This window comes from Apus apus, chromosome 4 (assembly GCF_020740795.1).
Source record: "Apus apus isolate bApuApu2 chromosome 4, bApuApu2.pri.cur, whole genome shotgun sequence".
NCBI lineage: Eukaryota > Metazoa > Chordata > Aves > Apodiformes > Apodidae > Apus > Apus apus.
In genome coordinates, this window is record NC_067285.1 from 4,134,582 (window position 1) to 4,153,900 (window position 19,319).

At 41.8% G+C, this 19,319-nt stretch overlaps 1 protein-coding gene across 1 annotated transcript in view; it reads left to right on the forward strand.

Moving 5' to 3' along the window:
- Positions 1–2,418: 2,418 nt before the first annotated feature.
- CPXM2 (carboxypeptidase X, M14 family member 2) overlaps positions 2,419–19,319 on the forward strand; it is a 68,514-nt gene continuing 51,613 nt past the window's right edge. Inside the window, exon 1 of the mRNA XM_051619727.1 lies at positions 2,419–2,758. Coding sequence (XP_051475687.1) covers positions 2,431–2,758 — 328 coding nt within the window. The 5' untranslated portion in view covers positions 2,419–2,430. The remainder of the gene's footprint in view (positions 2,759–19,319) is intronic.

A 19,319-nucleotide genomic window follows, 5' to 3' on the forward strand; every position in this document is an offset into this window, starting at 1 on the left:
ACACAGTTGTCTCTGTAGAAAGGGTAGGAGAGAGAAAATACATGATGTTTGCACACATATATTGTTGAAGTGTACACATGTAAAGTTGCCAAAAGCAAGAAATGTAAAATTCCCCCAAATCTGCATTCCTCAGGTCTCTAATTAATGGACACTTGACTCCATATTGTATAAAAATCCTTCTTGTTATTCTTGGAAATGTAAATCCCCTTCTGTTTCTGTGTATCCTTCTTTGCTTCCTGCAATGAGTGAAATAATAATTTGCAGCTTAAGCTCCTTTAGCTACCAAAAAAATTGGTCATTAAGGATGGAAAAGTCTATTTTTCTATTACTGCTTTAAGTATCTGTGTGCCCACAGTGTTTGCAAAAGAGTGACTGTGCTGTGCTGCAAATGGGAACAAAATTGTACACATTTTCTGTAGCTTGTGCTCTGCCCTCAGGAGTTAGGACCAAGGGAGGAGAGGACTGGGTATTTTGGAAAGGGAAAAGAAAGTAAGAGCAGCTGGGAAATGGTTAAGATGGGATAATCAGGATATTCAACCTCCCACTGCAGACAGGGAGCACCCAGCCTGCTCCACACACCAGATCCAGTGGGGCTGAGCTCCCACAACTGCACCCAGTCACTGCACCCACTGTGCCAAAGGTGACAGTCCAGATAAAACCATTTGAAAAGTTTCACCAGAAGCAGCTTTTTCATCAAATTAAATTAAAAAAATAAATAATACATAATACAGTAAAGCAGTGAAAAAACAAAGTGTATTTTATTCTAGTTTTAGAAAAAGAAAACTCTTATATTTATAATAGAAAAAGTCTTAGTTTTCAGATTTAAAAAAAAGATAGAACCTCAAGATGAAAACAGATTTGCTAGTGAAAACATGTTTCCATTTGTCTAAAGGGAAGGACAACAGACACAATATAATCACAAAATTGCTTTTGGGGTAGGGGCTAAGAAAGCAAGGGTGATCACTCACAGCCTGGAACCCAAATATACCAAAAGATATAAGCACAGAGGTATGAAATTATGCTCATTATGGTATTAAAGTTCTGAGAGCACACACAAAAATGGGACTGCAAAGGCAGAATAAAGAGTAGGGTAACAGATGTAATACTTTCTCCAAGCTGACTGGACACTGGGAAGAAATACAATATAGATGATGAAAATATAAGCTGGTATTTTCAACACAGGAGGAAGGATTCATATTTCATGCGAGCCAACTCCTGCACATTTCCTTCAGCACTGAAGGTTATTTTAGAGGTATGAAAAAGATGAAAGATCAGATTTTATTCTCAGACAAATTGATTCCATTAACGACACTGGGTCGCATGTGTGCAGCTGCTAGCACAATATCCTGATCTGTTCAGATGTTCCAGAGAGAGGAAAAGTCAGGATCATCCCAAAAAGAGTGACAAAAATGGCCACTGATAAAATACCTCCTTGCTGGATTTCAGCTGGGCTGAGTCCAGGGAGCTCCCATGTACCATAGGAGAAAAGTCTTTTGAATTGCCACATGTTATGTGTTGAGTTGTTTTATTTATAGATAACTTACATTAGATTCTCTCTCTATATATTTATATTTGTTATTTATATTTCTCCATCTATACAAAATACATAAAAGTAATATGTCATATATAAACTGTAGATTGATTATATATGTAGAAATTAATATAAACAAGGAAGGCTGAGTTTGGTGCTGGAGAGGGATCCTACATTTGTAAAAGCGAAGCAGGAAAAAAAATACCATGAAAGGAAGTGGAACACAGCAGATAAAAATGAGGATCATTTGCCACAGAGCCACATCACAAGGATCTTGGTGCATGCCCAGGGTCCAAGAGCAGGCAGCTGAGCCCTGCCAGCCACAGGCAGGGTCCGTCCCCGGCTCTTGTGCCCACCCCCAGCTGCACAGCATCTCCTGGGGGTGGGAAACACTTCTGTGCACAGGCTGGGAGGCGAAGGCTGGCTGCCAAGTTTACTTTTCTGTGAATAAGTGCTCTCTTGGATCAGCTGCAGGCAGGAAGACTACAGAAATGCTTAGGGGGGTTTAGCTGAAACTGTCTTGTAGCTGGTTTTTGGACAAAAGCAGCAACGCCAATGAAAAAAAAAATACATATGCAAGGCAGGGGAGGAAAAGCAGCGAGCTAACCATGCTGGAGATCCCACCTGCCAAATGCTGTTGGAGCAGGGAGCTGGGCTGGCTGGCTGGCTGGCTGGTGAGCCCGAGGATCACATGCATCCCCGTCCTGCCCCCTCCCTCCCAGCCCTCCGTCCCGCTCCGCTCCCTGCAACTTTGGCAAAAGTCGCCCAAGGCAGCCGAGCTCCTCCAGCCCTCTGCCTCTCCTGGGGGGATCCTCCAGCTGCTGAGCCTCTCCTGTTTTCCCTAGTTCCAAATAGAGTTCTGGGACTTGCAGAGGAGGTTTCTGCAAAAGCAGAGGGTAATGATTGCCCTTAGCAAGGAAGGCTCATGTTCTTCTCCGCTCTGCTTCGCTCTCTGCGCCTTTGGGCTGGTGTTGTTGGGGGACGTGTCCCAGGCGGTACCCATGGACGATCAGGATTATTACCTGCAGGAGATTAGCAACAGGGATCATTATTATTCCTTTCCTTACCCCAGTGAAGAGTTTTTTCCTTTCACGGAGCAACCTGGCGAGGAAGGACCTGCCCGTGCTGCAGACACAGAGGAGCACCCAGGGTTCAAAGCGAGCAGGAAAGAGTTAAAACCGAAGAAAAACAGCAAAAAGGGAAAATCCATTCTTGAAACTCCACCAGGTAACTTTCCACCTCCTCCTCCAGAGCTTGGAGTCTGCTGAATCTCACGCTGACTGTGACTTTTAACGTTAATGAATATCCAGTTAACGGCAGCCTTGGTAATAATAACAATAAATGTGCTCGTGGTGATGATGATGTCAACACAATAATTTTTAATATCCCACAGAAAAAGATCTGGAAAACTTTTAGAGGCTTTTTAACCCTTTTCTCATCTATTAAAGAGATTTCAGGGCAGTAATGTATTAATTTTGCTGCGCTCTAGCTAGGACATAAAATTTTCCTCCTTAATTACACTTGACAACTGGCTTGCTGTTAAAGCTGCTGTGCTAAAAGCAAAAGAAAAGAGAGACATTCTGTACTGAAAGCTGATTGTATTTGGTGACACTTTACTTAACCTCTTGTCCTTTTAATGTAAGTGAGGCCCCTGAATTCATTTTACTTATAAACCTGTGCATTTCTTTGAGATTTCACTTTAAAGCCCTCCAGAGGAGGAGATGTAAACAAAGATCTTCCTGTAAAAGACTAAGCCATAACAAGCTCAATGTAGCTACTGAGCTGAAAAATAAAGAAATTTACCAAAAGACGTGCCTTATCATAAAAAGGCCACCCTTAATCTCATTTTCTATTTTCTGCATTTAATTGGCTGAAAATACGTGACTATTAAAGTTTGCAGAGACTTGATCAGCTTTTACCATCCAGTTGCTCCCATGAAGAGCTAATCACACCACCCTGAAAGAAGAATCATTTCCCTCCGTGTTTCCTAGATACTTTACTGGTTTGGGACACTTAGGAGTGAGTTTGGCCCCTGTGATGAACTTTAGAGTTGTAAAATTTGGGGCCAAACCCCACTCCCCTACAGCTGAACTCCCATTTACTGCAGGAGGAAACTTTTGGTGTCAACAGCTGGAGCAGATGCACAAAGTTTGCAGTTTAGTCATTAATACGGGGGTGCAGCAAAATGCAGGGTCAGGGGTTGTAGGGTGACATTTGCTTCTCCCAGTTACATCTAACAGGTGGCAAATGAAGTGTTTTCAAGTTAACCTTATTACAAGCAGAAATTGATTAGCCTTTTATAAGCAAAGAATAATATTGTTGTAGTAACTGACAGTGCTAAAACATCATTTCTGAAACCTGGAAAACAATTTGTGGGGCAGCAGTCTGGATTGGTGGTGTCATTCCAGGCAGCAGTGACATGATCATGGAATCCCAGATTGGTTTGGGCTGGAAGGAACCTTAAAGATCATGCCGTTTCAACCCCCTGACACCTTCCACCAGCCCAGGTTGCTCCAAGCCCCATCCAACCTGCCCTTCAACACTTCCAGGGAAGTACAGAATGCAATACAGCTTTCCAGTCTGTAGTGGGATGTTCTGAAGTTCAGCTCAGCTTTCACCGGTCCTGTTGACTTTTTCCCAGTTTTCCCAGCACCATGGCATCACACATACTCCATCAAATATGGAGCACCACATCAGGGGTGAGGACAGCATCCAGTCTGTGTGGGTAGTGTTATTTTATCTTTACAAACATACACCTTTTTTGTTTCCCACCCACTGCACTGATCTCCTTACAGGTGCAGAGAAGGCAGCAGCTGGACTGGTAACAACCTCCTTCATTGTGCAACACTCATCCCTTCCAAACCTGGCTTGGTTTAAGCACAACAGACACAACAGTACAAAATTTAAACTCTATTACACTGCTGACCTACCAGGGAAGAACACTGCAGTCTTACAGATAGTCTGAGTTAGGTCATTTCTTAAGAACATCTGATTTTACAAATGAAATCACATTTAATTTTCTATATACGAAACTACGGAATTAGAAAGGGAGAAGACCTCCTCAAACCTTCCCCAGAAAACACTCCATTGTGTGCCAGCTCCATTGTGTGTTTTTTACTTTCCACTCTACCAGGTTCTCTGAGTCCAAAGAGTTGTTTTATTTCTGCATTCAGCCAGGTGAGATCCTTCCTCCACTGCTTCCTCTTCCTCAGCATGACCAAGCACAAGGTCCAGGGAAGTATGGCAGAGATTCATGATGCTCCCCAAAAAGCAGCTGGAAATATTTCAGTCCCTCCTTCCAAAGCAGGCTTTTGTGATGGAGCTGAGCTATCAGGCTCCAAGCTTTCACCAGCCATGGGCCATAAGAGGTTTTAAAGCCTGTGAGCTTTAAAAAAGCCAGCCAGAGGTAAATCAAACAACCAGTCCCCTCCACCAAACCTTTGCTCCTTGCTCCAGCCTGTGGAGGTTTGCCACCAACTCATCAAACTGCCTGTTAGACTTAATTTAATATGGGAAAATGCAGCATATTTCCTTGGGAGCAGCTGAAGTATTTTACAGAAACAGCCATAACTAAACCATGAGGCAAACACCCAGCAGAGAACGGTTACCCTTTGTTAAAGATGTACACGAAAAGAGGAGGGTTTCAGCAGGAAGTGTCAAGGAATTTTAACTTCAAGCAGTGTTAAAAGTTCTGCCTATAATATTGGAAATTTCTCCTTTCTTCTTTCCCAAAGGCAGGCAAGGGGTAGGTCCTGCCACTGCAGTGACACCAACACATAGTGCCATGTCACCGTGTCACTGGGGATTGCTTTGAAATGAAGATCTGAAAACCTGGCCCCTCTCAGAGGTGCCTAAATAATAATACGTCCATATAATTCCTCACATTTGACCTGTTAAGAGGACAGCTGGAAAAAACAGCAGCTGCCAAACAGAAATCCATGAATATCCACTGCAAATCTGGCTGTGCAAAGATGTGTGTTGTGTATATATATATACATTTATGGGTTATACTTTTATGTGTTTATACATCTACCCAGAACAGGAATTAATTTATTGGACACGCATAAATACAAAGATTTGCTGTTTTGTGAGGCTCACTGGCAGCCAGGGCATGAGGGATTAGTTAGTTGTAACAAACAATAGTCTGGCTGGGAGCTGGGATGAAGAAAGTAGAGGAAGGGGGATGTGTGATCTGCCCTTTGGCTCAGCAGCTGGTCCTGATCAACCCAAGCTTTGAATCAAAGTTGAAACCCAACGCAGGAGCCTGAAGGACACAGCACATAACAGATGACCTGGACTCAGTTTATTGAAGCTAGTTACTGAGGTGGTGAGAATGTAGATCTTTTCAATCTGTGAAATATTAGTGTAGGAAGAAAACCTATTGAAGCCAGTGGAGTTGCAATGTGGTTTGTGTTTTTGTTTTTGTTTTGGGTTTGTTTTTTTTGTTTGTTTGTTTGTTTCTGTTTTTTTTTTCAGTTGTTGTTGGTTTTTTTTAAAAAGTATTATTAGGATCAATATTTGCAATACTTGAATCAGGTAACAGTTAAAAATATCAGCCTGCCTCCTTGCCCTTTAAATGACTCCTAAATGAAGTGGTAACAGGTCATCCTTGGAAGGTAAACAGTTGGATTGACAGGCTTCTGTATATACATATTTCCATTTTCTAATTCCAAAAATGTTTGTTTAGGCCTCTATCCAAAGCCCATTCAAATCAGTGGAAAGAGCCTTGTTAACATCAATGTTTTTCTTTTATGAGGCCTTTCATATAGTTTCATATACACCATCTCAGCTGCCCTCCAGATGCTTTGAGAGGTCGGTCTGCGTGCAGACAGGAGCTCACCCCAGAGAGGTTTATGGGGCTGAGATCCCCACCAACACAGCTCAGTCTTGAAAATCATTCTGGGTCGTGGCTGAACACTTCCCACAGTCAATCCTGTTGAGCCCAAATCTGCTGCAATTAAATCTGCAATTATTTTGATAGGATTTGCAAAAGTTACGTTTGTTCTGGTAGTCCTTGTTCTGGCCATGCCTCAGTTCTGACTGCCTTTAGAAAGTGAAAAAAGTGATGTTTTATTTATATGGCAGTGCTCAGAAAGGGGTTCACGGCACATTTATTTTGTGTTTCACAAATCTTGCAGTGTCTTCTGAGCTTTCAAGCTCACTATTTCCTTTGTCCTGTTGAACCTGTTGCTTTCCCCAAGCTTGACAAAACTCTTCAGCTTCATCACTGTTTAACTGGCCCATATTTGCTCGTTTTTATGTAATTGTGCCACCTGTTCAACAATGCAACTCTTAAAAACTTTGGTTTGTGGGGTCTTTTTAAATTTCTGTGGGGCACAGGAATGTCTTCAATGGGTCAGAACCTCCCAGGATCACGAGTCTGAGGAGGAGTCAGGGAGGGAAGGCAAAAAGAGGATAAAATGGCCAATGCAAGCAACTTAAAATTATCTTACAGAAATAATGAGCATGTATAAAAATAGACTGATAATGTATTAATTGAGGTGTTTATCAAGATATGAGATAATGGAGACATCAATGAGGGCTTGAAGGGAGAAAAGCTGAATCCTAGAGATGTTACTCACGGAAAAGGGGCAAGATTTTGTTGCCGAATGGTGAGGAAAACCTGATGAGGGTGTGAAGTTAAAAACATGACAAGTTTATGGTATTACTGGCATTTGAATGATGAATTTGTTCACTAGTAGAAGATACAAGAGAATGATACATATGGCACTAAACTAATAGCTGGAAGGATTTAAGAGGAGGCCAGAAAGGTCTACCAGGTTTCCAGCCAGAGCAGAAGGAAACACAGAAGGAAAAGGTAGCTCGTGAATCAGCATGGCTGGCCAAAATTGTGGGTTTGGATGGGATTAGCTAGAGTGCTGCTGCTTTCTAGCTCCTTGGTATCCTCTCTTTTAAACCTTGGATCTGGCTTCCCTCCCTGGGAAGCCCAGGGAAAGTAGAGCACTCCAGTGACCCAGCAGGTAGATTGTCATTTTAAAGCTTTTTTGCTTAAACTTCTTGTACCAGCAACTTTTAAGAATTAGCTCGTTGGCCCTAGGTGCATATCCCATGAATTTTAATATGACCTGTATCACATCCTAATTGCCAGATGTGATGGGCAAAGATGAAAACATGTGGCTTTTAATGAGCCAGCTTTCATCTACCAGCTTCTGTTTTCTCTCAGAACTTCTTCTGTGTGGAATTATGAAATGTAACATGGCCATTCCATTTAAAAGCCCATTCTCTACAGAATGTCAGAACAAAAGAGGACAAAAAGATGACTAAGAATGAATAATGAGCAATGGCCTCAAAACTGGCCAAACCTTTTTGATTAGCACTTTCCCTACCAGTGGCTTCAATGAATAATGTAAAATCACCAAAAAATATCAGAAGAAACACATTTGACTATGCTAGAGAAAACTGTTTTCTATGATAATTCTAGCAGCCTTCTCTGAATTCAAATTAATCTTTAGGGTGAGAAAAATGGACTTTAAAAAAGTGGTTTCAATGAGAAGATTCTAACAGTTGAAACTGAGTCTGGACTTATTCCTGAAATGCCAGCAGGTCATTATTGGAATTCTTTCTTGGTTTTTAATGTTCTTACCTGTTCAGTGATCTTACTAGACAGATCAATCCAATGGTTCCCAATCAAAATTCACTTATTTCCTTTGGTTTTGGAATGAAGACTTCTGTCAGCTGTGTGAGTTTACAATCTGTCAAAAAGATGGAGAAGTAGAAGGTATGGTGCAGAAGAAGCAATTTCTTCAATTTTCAATATCTGAGCCTTTTCTTCCTGGAATTTTTGAGCCTTGTCCAATTCATTGCCTTTTAAATCACACTACCAAAAGATTTGTGGCCTGGGTACAGGGTTGAGATTTCATTGTCATATTCATACATAGTGGTTGTATCTGCTTGTATTGTTCTTCTGCAAAGAGTGCAAGAGGTCTGGTCCTCTGGTGAGGTTGTGTCTTGTGGTACTGTTAGTTTTATAAAGCAGAGCTTTTTGAAATGAATTTGGAAATATGTGCTTTTGGATTTGCATGCTACTAGGATTTGGATTCTCAAGAAAAAAGGACACAAAACTCTGGAATAATTTATTTTTGAGTGATTTGTAATCCGGTGATTAGATATGCAAAATGCTCCATAGTCTTTACTCAGCTCAAGTGTTTGCAGGGAGAAAGCAGAGGTGGTAGGAATAATGACTAATATTAGAAAGAAATTATCACCTTTAATCTTTCTGGGAGCTACCTAAACTGAGAGTTTGGTTGTGTTTAGTTCAATAGGCCATGGATCAAAGACAACATTTGATTCTATGATTTGAGTTCCCTCTATTTTTGCAGGGGATTTCATTCAGGGATGGTCATGGCCATCATATCTGTGCAGTGCCATGTCCAATGTAGAAGTTACTTCTCAGTTACCTGCCTTAACACACTGTCCATTCCCAGGCAAGAACAGTGTGTGGAGAATGGAATACAAATATTTAGAGGACACTGTGGCCAGCCCCAGGACAGGTATCTAGCACTGCTGCTCTCTGTTTTTCCTGATGGGGATGTCTTCTCCTGAGCCACAGATGATGCTGATCACTGAGCAGCACAGTTGCCTCTCTCAGGGGCTTGCCTAACTTCTCTGGAAGCCTTTCTCTGGCTATTTCTGCTGACTTGAAAAGGTGTCTAGTGGGGTTTTTGCACATCTGAGCAAGTAATGAAAAACACCTACATGAAACCTTTAGTGAAATACACTGGAGTGTCAATTCATCTCTTCTGAGGCAAACTCATTTCTAATTCCCTTGTAACACAGCAGAAGGAACATTTATTATTCCAGTCCCCTGTGGTTTAATCATCCCAGTGTGGAGAAGAACAGGGTACTCTGGAGGTCTGCTGTGTGCTGGAAGGGATGGAGCACCTTCAAAGAGGAACAAGGAGTTTTATTCTTCCTGCAGTCACCAGGCAGTGCTAAATCAACTTGACAAGTGTAAAAGGAAAACTGCTTCTCTTTTCTATCTATAGTTAAAGATGGCAACAAAAAAAAGGGGAGAAAAACAAGAGGGGGAATGAAGAGATGCCAGATGGTGGCTCTGAGAGTCAGTGGTGATGAAGACATCAGAGGAAGTTTATAGAGATAATTTAAACCTGAGGGGGAACCCAAGTGTCTCCACTTGACTTCCAGAGTTTTCTTCGGCCCTCAGACGGGCTCAGGAGCTCTGCTCTCTCCCCTGTCCCCAGATTTGCCTTTTACATGTTTCCTCATGTGAACTTTAGAAAGCAAAACAGTTTCCCTTTCCAAAGGGAGTGATGTCTGACAGGAGAGGACAGAGCAAGGCCGAGTACCTCCTTCCTCTATCACTTCCAAGATATACTGTTCACTGCCCGTGCTCTCATCATCCCCAGGTGCTGGGAGAGACTGCTGTTTGCAACGGGAGCAACTGGGAACCATCCTTCTCATCCTCTCCCAGAAACTAGAGCATTTTCATGTTGTCCTCTTCAGAGATACAGTGATTTATGGTGGCAGGTTTATGGCTCCTCTCTACTGTCAGGGTCCTCCTAAACCATCCATCCAACGAAGGGAGAAGTCCAAAGTATCTCTGAGGAGCTGGTCTGAAAGCTGGGTTGAAGGACTCCCTACTATCACCACCATCACCCCTCATGCCAGATTTGACTTTTAACACACTGGCATCACTCTCAAGACACTTTTATCCAGAGTAAGGGTGTCAAACCTAGTAGTATAAGTTAGGGTTTCTCTGAATGCTCTCTGGAGCCGTCCTGATTGGATCCACAGGCTGGGAAGTGCATAGTCTTCAGTTTGGATTTCTGGGCTTCCAGCAAGCAGACAGGCATGCATGGCATCTCTAAGCTCACTAATAACTCACATTTCATGTCATTTGAAGCTTCTGACACACTCAGCTTTGTATCAGTGAAGCCTCCAATGTGTTAAATGTTTAGCCTGTGACGATGAGCCTTTGCTGGACCAGGGCTGAGTTGTTAAACAAAGCAGAAAAGATGTTTGGACAGAATGAATGTTGGGAAAAAACAAAGCTGCAAGGTCACAGGAAGCTGGAATAAGGGGGAAGAACCTCTGAACACTCAGTCATTTGAATTGGAGAGATGCCCACCCTTTGAGGTATTTGTCTGAACCTTGCTTGTTCTGTTACAGCTCCTTTGCTCTGCAGAATGGAGCAGGATCTTGGTAAGAGCTTCCCTGCTGAACCTCTAGCTCTTCCCTTCCACCAGCTTAGAAATATCCAGAGCCATGATTTTCTCATGGTATTTTTAGCTTTTCTCTTCCAGTGGGCAGGAACTTTAGAGGCTTGTGAAAATGCTGAGTGCACAAAACTTAAAATATATAAACGGAGCTGTTAAAACCACAGAACCCTGGTGCTTGCTTGGGCTTGGGGCATTTTTTAAATTTATTTTTTTTAGTTCCATAAATTGACTTTTCCTCTCCTTGCACCCCAGCCATTCCACTCCTCTGCTCTTTAGGCTTCTCCATTATTATTTTTTCTTTGGTGTGGTATTATTTTTGTTTGTTTGGAGGTTTTTTGTTTGTTTTTAAATGAGGCTCCTCGTAGTTCAGTCCAGGCCTGGATTTGATTTTCTCAAATATTCCAGATTTAATTGTTTTATGAAGTTTTACTTCCCATTGCTTTGAACTCTTAAATACTCTGTTTTCAAGGTGCATCTCAAGGGTGCCACAACTTGGACATGGGGTGCTTTAAAGGAGAAAGCTCTGTAATATGAGTTCTTAAATCTTTTGCTTTTCAGGACTTCTGGGTATATCCAGAGAACCTCAGGCTATTTTCTGTATTAACTTGGCCAATTTTTTATCCCTTCACTAAAATATTTTTCCACTATTTGGGATTTTAAATGTATGAGCCTCTTCTGATTTTTTAGTACTGCCTTAGAGCTGCACTTGAATCAATCACATAATTCAAAAAAAGTCCATCAAAAGGAACAATTAAGTGAAAAGCAAACAAGCCAACTGAACTGATTTTTTTCCTTTACTGTGCTGGAGAAAATACAAACTGATTCCTTCATTAGGGTTGGGGTTGGGAAGGAGTACAAAGTTTGAGTCCAGGTTAATTGTAACCACACAACTTTCTTCTGAAATCATTCCCTGAGCCCCGAGCTCCAGGCACTGTGATGGCTTCTGTGCTTTATGAGAAGTGTTTGGTTTTATTCATTCCTCTTCTTATTTCATATGAAATTATAACAACAGATGTGATGTTAGGGAAAAAAAAAAAAAACCCAAACAAACATATAAATGTCTAAATTCCCTGCTAGAGCAGACCCAGCAGTTCTCCATAAAACTGAGACTTACACTTTATAAAAGGTTTTAAACCCAAGTTGGACTCATTTTAGGTATTTCCTGTCATAGGTTCTCTATATAGGTCAAGTATTTAGCCCAGATGTGCAACCTGGAGGAGGGTTAGGCAGCATCTGAGACCAGCCCGTGCAGGGTGATGGCTCAAGAAACAAATCCTGAGGCTTCAGCAGTCCCTCCCAGCACCTCAGTGATGCTCCCTCTTAGTGGGCAACACAGGACTATGGGAGAAGGAAGAGTATTAATTGCAAGGGGTGTTAATTGGAAAGGGTTATGAGCACAGTTGGGTGCTGGGATATGATGGCTGGCTTGGTAAGCTCTGCTGCAGTGGTCAGCCCATCTTTGAAGATCTTCTTGCTTGTGCACAGAGGCAGGTTTGCAGCTTGTCTACATGCAGAGGAGGCAAATTTGAATATGACTTTGGATTAAAAACATACTCTTTAAGAAATATTTTAAACGGACAATTATTAATTTTTCACAAATCAGCAGGCAAGGAATGACTTTTGGAAGGACTCATAGGCTAGAATTCATAGAATGGTTTGGGTGAGAAGGGACATTAAAGATCATCTAGTCCCACCCCCCTGCCATGGGCAGGGACACCTCCCACCAGCCCAGGTTGCTCCAAGCCCCATCCAACCTGCCCTTCAACACTGCCAGGGATGGGGCAGCCACAGCTTCTCTGGGCAACCAGTGTCTCACCACGCTCATAGTGAAGTATTTCTTCCTAATATCTAACCTAAATCTCCCCTCTTCCAGCTTGAAACCATCTCCCCTCCTCTTATAGCTGTAAGTTGATCCTGTGGTATTGACCTGGGTGTCACTGCAGATAGAGACTACTTCTACATTCTGTTGGTAAATGTTTATTTTTAGTTTTAATCGTGAAACAAATGAAAGATGACATTTCAACTCACAGCTGAGATGACTAATGATTGTCTGCAGCCTAAAGGCACAACTCATATCACTTCATCATGCTGGCTCTGAAGTTTGCTGGCTCCCATCGACAGCCAAGTCAGAAACTAAACTGTTAGAAAACAGCCTACTAGGAAACTCAAACCTGGGAGATTCTGTCTTCATCCCTGACTTGTGTCAGGCTTTGGGCTGCTGCATCAGGGGAACACGATGCATCTCTCTCAGTATCATTTTCCACTTAAAGAAAAGTAAAACATATCTTGGTCTATGCTGAAGCTTAACTTGATTAAAAGTTGAGTAACACTAAATAGTGCTGACTGGGAAGTGGTTGACTCCATTCTTTCTCAGGTGTAAATTTAGTACTTGGGAATGGACTTAGCTGTAGCTGTGGTGATAAAATTTGAGGGCTCATCAGTACTAATGAGACCTCCCTTACAACCCCTCTGCTCATTGTGTGGGCTCCATGTGTGTGTTAGGGAGAGTGAGAAAGTGAAAACTGGGTGACCTCAGACTGGTGCCACCTATCTCAGTGAAATTAGGTGTTTCCAGAGAACTGCTGAAACCCTTTATGTGTATTTCACCACCAGGTCTGTTATAGCCCTAGGTGTGTAATTCTGATCCTCGGGATGGAGAACAGCCCCTTTGTTGTGCCTCCCATTGGGATACTCCCCTTGTGTCATTTGGGATCCCTGTTTTGCCCCAAAAGGCTGGCTCTGCTGCAAAATCCTGAAAGCTGGCAGAATCCTTGGTAGATGTATGTTTCCAGGGCCCAATGTTATGGACATTTCCCACGTTATTTATGTTTAAGGCATTTCCTGGCTTTGCTGTCACTGTACAACTGCACAGTGAATGTGCTGTACCCAACTATGGATATATTTACTTCCAAAGTTGCTACTACAGCTTTCATAGAGGGGGAGGAAAATAATTGCAGCATAAGCCAGTTTTATACTCGTACAACAGTTTTTATGCAGTCACACTATGTTTGGTAAAATACATTCAAGTGGAATTGCTAAAGTGGTTAAGCTTCAGCACTTTTAGGGTGTCTCATTTGTTGAGCAGAGGTAGCATCTTAAGGTAGCAGCTATTTTCTGTCTTGATTTTGTACTTGCTAATGGTATTCCAAGTTCCAGTGTTTATTTTTACTGGTCACAATTAATGCTCTTACAGTGGAATCTTGGGTCTTGCAGTTTCCTTCAGTGATTTGATACTTGATGCTATTTCTGGCATGAAGACACTGGACAGATATGTGTTTTTAATGGTAATTTTAGTCCTATACTCAGCCATTGTGCTAGTGGTCTGTGTCAGTTTTTTCCCCATTTTTTGGCTAAGTCTAGTTGTTTGGCTCTGGAAAAAGAAAAAAAAAGGATGCTTCTCATTTTTGATGGCTGTACTCAGTTCTGTGGCTTTAGCTGGAATCACAGAAAGTCTTCACTCTCTGCTTCAAAAAGGCATCAGAGGAATCATTTTAAAATTCATAGCACAAAGTTCAGCCTTAGTCAAAGCTCATAATAAAAATGTAAGAATTGATGTGGTATTTTTCAGGCTGTATTTTTTTTTTTGCCATTAAAGGGAATAATATTTTCAAAGAGACTAACTACATACATTCCTTTGTAGAGAAAGTGAGGACTTGTCAGGCTTGGATAGGAAGGAGAGGCTGCTTCCTATCATGAGCACCTTGATGGCATTCCCATGGGCAGTGAGTGAGGGAGAAAGTTCAGGGTGCCTGCCTGCACCCCAGTTCCCTCTGCCTTCCTTCTCCTAAGGAGATGTGGGGAAAGAGAGATGGAGCCAGTTCAAGACATGCAAGACAGTGTTTCCATACCTGCCCACCTCTCCACCTGAAGGAGGGTGCAGCCTGAGGGCATGGATGGGTATGGTTACTTTTTACCCCTGAGCAGAAGAACCACCAGCAGCAGGACCAGAGCCAGAAGGAAAACTGGGAAACTTTGTGCATGTGGGATCGGGTTCCTGTGTTGTCTAGGTCCTAAATCATGTCATCTCCAGGGCAGACTGTGCAGTGGCAGCAGCAGGCAACTCAGGGAATGTTGTATGGTGTCTGGAGTTTAGCTGAGCCTCTCGAGTCTGAAAGCTGGGCCAGGAAACTCCTGGAGAACAGGCTTTCTGGAAATGCCTGCTTCCAGCTGTGCCAGGAATGACAGAAGCTCTTCCTGCTAAATGGGCTGGTTTGTTGCCTCTAGAAGAAGGCACAACTTAGCCTTGTGAGGGAGCAAAAAATTAAAAATTAATGAAAGGAAAGAAAAAAGTGAACTTTCTGAGTCTCAGAAATGCCAGGTTTCATGTCAAACCTGACCTAAAGTATCAAGATAATTCCAAGTACCTGCTGTGCCCACCCTTGCCAGCTGGGGCACAGTGTTTGGGTGGTGTAAAGGGAGCCTGCAAGTGTTCATTGTCTGCACCATGGGAGGACTCTGTGTGTCTCTGGTGTCAGATAGTGGGAGGACTCGACTTTGGTGGCCTTGAAACAATCTCAGGGCTTTGACTCTTGTCTGCAGCCTCTGACTCCAGCAGACGTGGGCTTAAATCCACACCTTCCCTGCCCAGGACTGGCCCTGTGACATCAGGGAGGAGATATTTGCTATTTCTCTGGAGCAACCTCCCTTCCTAAAAAGCTGGTTTAGCTTTTGAAGAATGTGTGAGCAACCTGGACTAGTAGGAGGTGTCCCTGTCCATGCAGAGGGTTGGATCTACCTGATCTTTAAGGTCTCTTCCAACCTAAACCATTCTGGGATTCTATGATTCTCACCTGGAGCCCATGAAAATGTTCTTGCTGATTTAAGGAAGCTTTGGATCAGGTCTTTAACCAAGCTGGGTTTCGTGGCTTCTGACCAGAAGTATTAGTGGATTTTCTTTATTATTTTTAATCTTTAGCAACAACCATAAAGGAAAGCAGATGTTGCAGTGCTGTGATAAATACTGCTCTTTCCTTCTCAGAGAAGTCCCTGATGTCTTAAAACCCCATGCAGTATTTGCTGCTTTTCACAGAAAATTATACAGCTTTGATGCCATGTTAGAGAACAATTCGTGTTGTCTTAAGATAGAAAATTTTGGCAACTATTTAATCCTTTATTTGATCTTTGATCTGGGACTAAAATGCATTATTTTGACTTCTATATAGGGGATTTGTTGTAAGTGCACGTTTTTTGCTTTGTTCTTTTAAACCCTGGGAATGGGTTTATAAGAAAAAGCAAATAAAAGCAAACTGTGTGTGCTTGAAGAGCCTTCATCTGCTTGTACTGCTTCAATAAATCTGGGGTGCATGGGGGCTGGTGGCCTGAATTGGAGCCAGAAAATAAACTAGTACCATAGAATCATCATAGAATCCCAGACTGGTTTGAGTCGAAAGGGACCTCAAAGATCATCTAGTTCCAACCAACTGCATAGGCAGGGACACCTTCCACCAGAACAGGTTGCTCCAAACCCCATCCAACCTGCCCTTCAACACTTCCAGGGATGGGGCAATAGTATGTATTGCTAGCAACATTTTGGATGTGAACAAAGAAAACCACTGAGACTCAAAGTCATGGACCAGTTTCCAGGGAAAAGCTGGGCCATCCCAAGTATAGAGAGTGACTCATGAACATCTGTGGAACTGTCACACTTCCATGGTCATGCCATCAAAACAGCAACATTTAGTTATACCACCTTCCCCCCACAAATGTCCTCAGATTGTAAATATGACAAACTATTTAGGGAATGGAGAGCTTTCTTCTGTTTTAATTCAGCCCCCACAAAGTCTGTCGAGCAGAACAAAGCAATCAAAAGGTATTTTCAGCAAAGATCAGGCCAGCAGAAATGTGTTTTAACTGTTATTTCACCTTTCAGGTGCCTTGCAGTATGCAAATACTTTGCATACCTGTGACCTAAGTATTACTTGAGAGACAGGAGTTAGACTGCCAGAGCTTCCAGCAAAAGTTTCTGCTGCTGGAAGATGAATTTTCAACCACCATTTCAATGGGAAAAGCTCTGAAGTTAGCTGGTAGGGTAACATTTATTATATTGACCTCATTAAGAATTTTTGTCCAACACAATAAAGATCTAATAGTATAACTAGTATGATAAGTGTAAAAATCTTAATCTACCAGTAGATGTTTGATTATGTGCTTAATTTACCTATATCACAGCTTCAGAGAGCTCCATCTCCTTTGTTATCTTTAAGTGTTTTGCCTAAACTCTGCACCTGCCCTGGGATAGCTGAGAAGAAGGAACAAGTAATCTCACAAAAAGTTTGTTTTATGACATGGGATTTTGCCATGAGGTACTTTACCATCCTGTGTTGGCAAGATATGAGTTGAGTCTCCAGAGAAGGGACGAGTCTATAGCCAAGTCTGATAGCTAAATGTGCTGCACCACTGGAAGTCACCCTGTGTATGTTTTGGTGGAAAATGCAGAAGAAATCAGTTGCACTGGGATTGGTTGTTGATATCTTTATACATATCATAGTCATGTTGCTCTGCTGACTTGGGAGGTACCAGCTCAAGCCCCAGGTGCAAAGCTAGAGATACCAGCAGCAACACCAAAGAATGCTGGCACTAAAACCATTCTCTTTGTAGAGGAAATTCTGTGTTAACTCACTGTCAACACTGCCCTGACCTCCTCTTTCCTTCTCTGAACTGCTGGATCTCTGTAATGCAAGATCTTTTCTCCCCAAACAGTTTTGAAGTGCAAGGGGATTTTTAGGTATTTAAAAAGACAAAACTCCTGGAGCTAAAACACATTTAGAATCATAAAAGAATAAATAGTCAGAGAACATTCAGCCTCCAAATATCAAGGAGACTGTCAGACTGCACAAGGCTGATATTTCTCCATTTCCAGACCTGAGTGTGAGGAGTTAGACAAGAACAGACTTGTGGGAATTGAAAAGGATTATAGGGATGGCTTTTAAAAATATAAGTGGAATGGAAACATGATGCTTCTTTTTTCTTTCCATTTGAAAAACTGAACTTATTTCTAAATTAATGGAAAATATTATTTAAATGAAACAATAATTTGTCTGCTCTGCCTTCCAAAGAGCAGTAGAAAATGATTTCCTAAATGCATCCTTATTAGATACAAAAGCTATAAAGACAGTCTGTGCTTATCTGAAAATCTTTATTTAGACCAGAAGAAAATAAAATAAATTAATAATTTAGGCAATAAAGATCATTAGAAATGTTTTTCTTGCCCTACTTATACATATATCTTCTACTTATGGAATGCATATGTTTCTAAAAATGCCTGCTAAAACAGTTTCATCATAAAGAGTAGCAGAGCAGCTGTAATTGTAGTGCAGGTGTAAAGACAACCAAGCTGGCTCTGCAGAAGGTGGGGTTTTGACCAGAGCTTCAGCAGAAGATGTTGCATCAGTAGGATGCAGCCACCATGAGGCTTTCAAACCTGGGCTGATACCCTTGCGTGGAACGGTGCTGAGTTTGCAAGTTGAGTTGATGTTGGCTTGAGGAGGCAGCTCAGTAGCTCCTTCAGGGAGGGCTCTTGCTTCAGGAGAGGTCTGAAGGCTAACTCTGAAGTTGAGATTTCAAGAGGTGAGGTTGTGACTGAAGGAGTTCTCAAGTGTTTCCCCCTCCTGGCTTCAAGGGACAAGGGTCTGCTAAGTGTGGAAGCATCAGAAATGCCTCACTGCCCTGAGCTGGGACACAAGCACCAGGCTGGTTAGCAGAAGTGTAACTGAAAGCAAAGGATACTGAGAAATAGCCATTTCACTCAGCTAATAGGAAAGCTATTTCAAAACGAAACCCTCACAGGAACACTGCTGAAGATCTAAAAGTTATTAAGTCTGAATCCAAGTCTCATCTCTTTTGGAGCTGATTTGATCCAGACAACTTACTAATGCTTATTTCTAAAGTGAATCCTTGCTCTTGGTTGCAAAACACACACAAATCATGGTTGGATATGGGACAGGGAGAGAGAAATGTCCATAACTCAACCTCTTCTCTGTACCTGCAAGCTTAACATTTGCTTTCTGGTTGCTTTAAAGTAGAAATCCTTTAGCTGCATTTTGTTAGTAAGTTGTGATGTCTATACTATGTGGACTTAAATGTCTTTCAAAGCCACAGTTGAATTTTCTGTATTTTATAATGATTACTTTTTCAACCATGATTATTCGTGCTACTCAATTTCTGTAGCTTCTGCAAGTGCTTTTCAATCTAACATGGAGAATACAAAATCATTAAGACAGTTTTTGATTGGGTAGCAATTTGCATTGTATGGATGATTTCTTAAAGAAAATATATTCAATCAATGCTTCAAAAAGTACAATTTTCATGAATGCCAGTTTCTTTTCCTGGATGTTTTTCAAAAAGAAGGGGCCCTAGTTATCTCTAGTAGCTTTAAAAAGTGGGGTCTAATGTGCTCCTCTTCTCACCCTTCATTGATGATGGAATCCGTATGCATGTGGAAAAGATTAATATTCCTAAACTGCTGATAGTCAAATGTTATGGCTAGGAATAGAAGACAGTTTCCTTTAAAAGCAAAATTCAAGGTTTTTCCTTGTGGAAAACAGCACAAATTCCATACATCAAAGCTTTTTCAAACAATGGGCTTGATG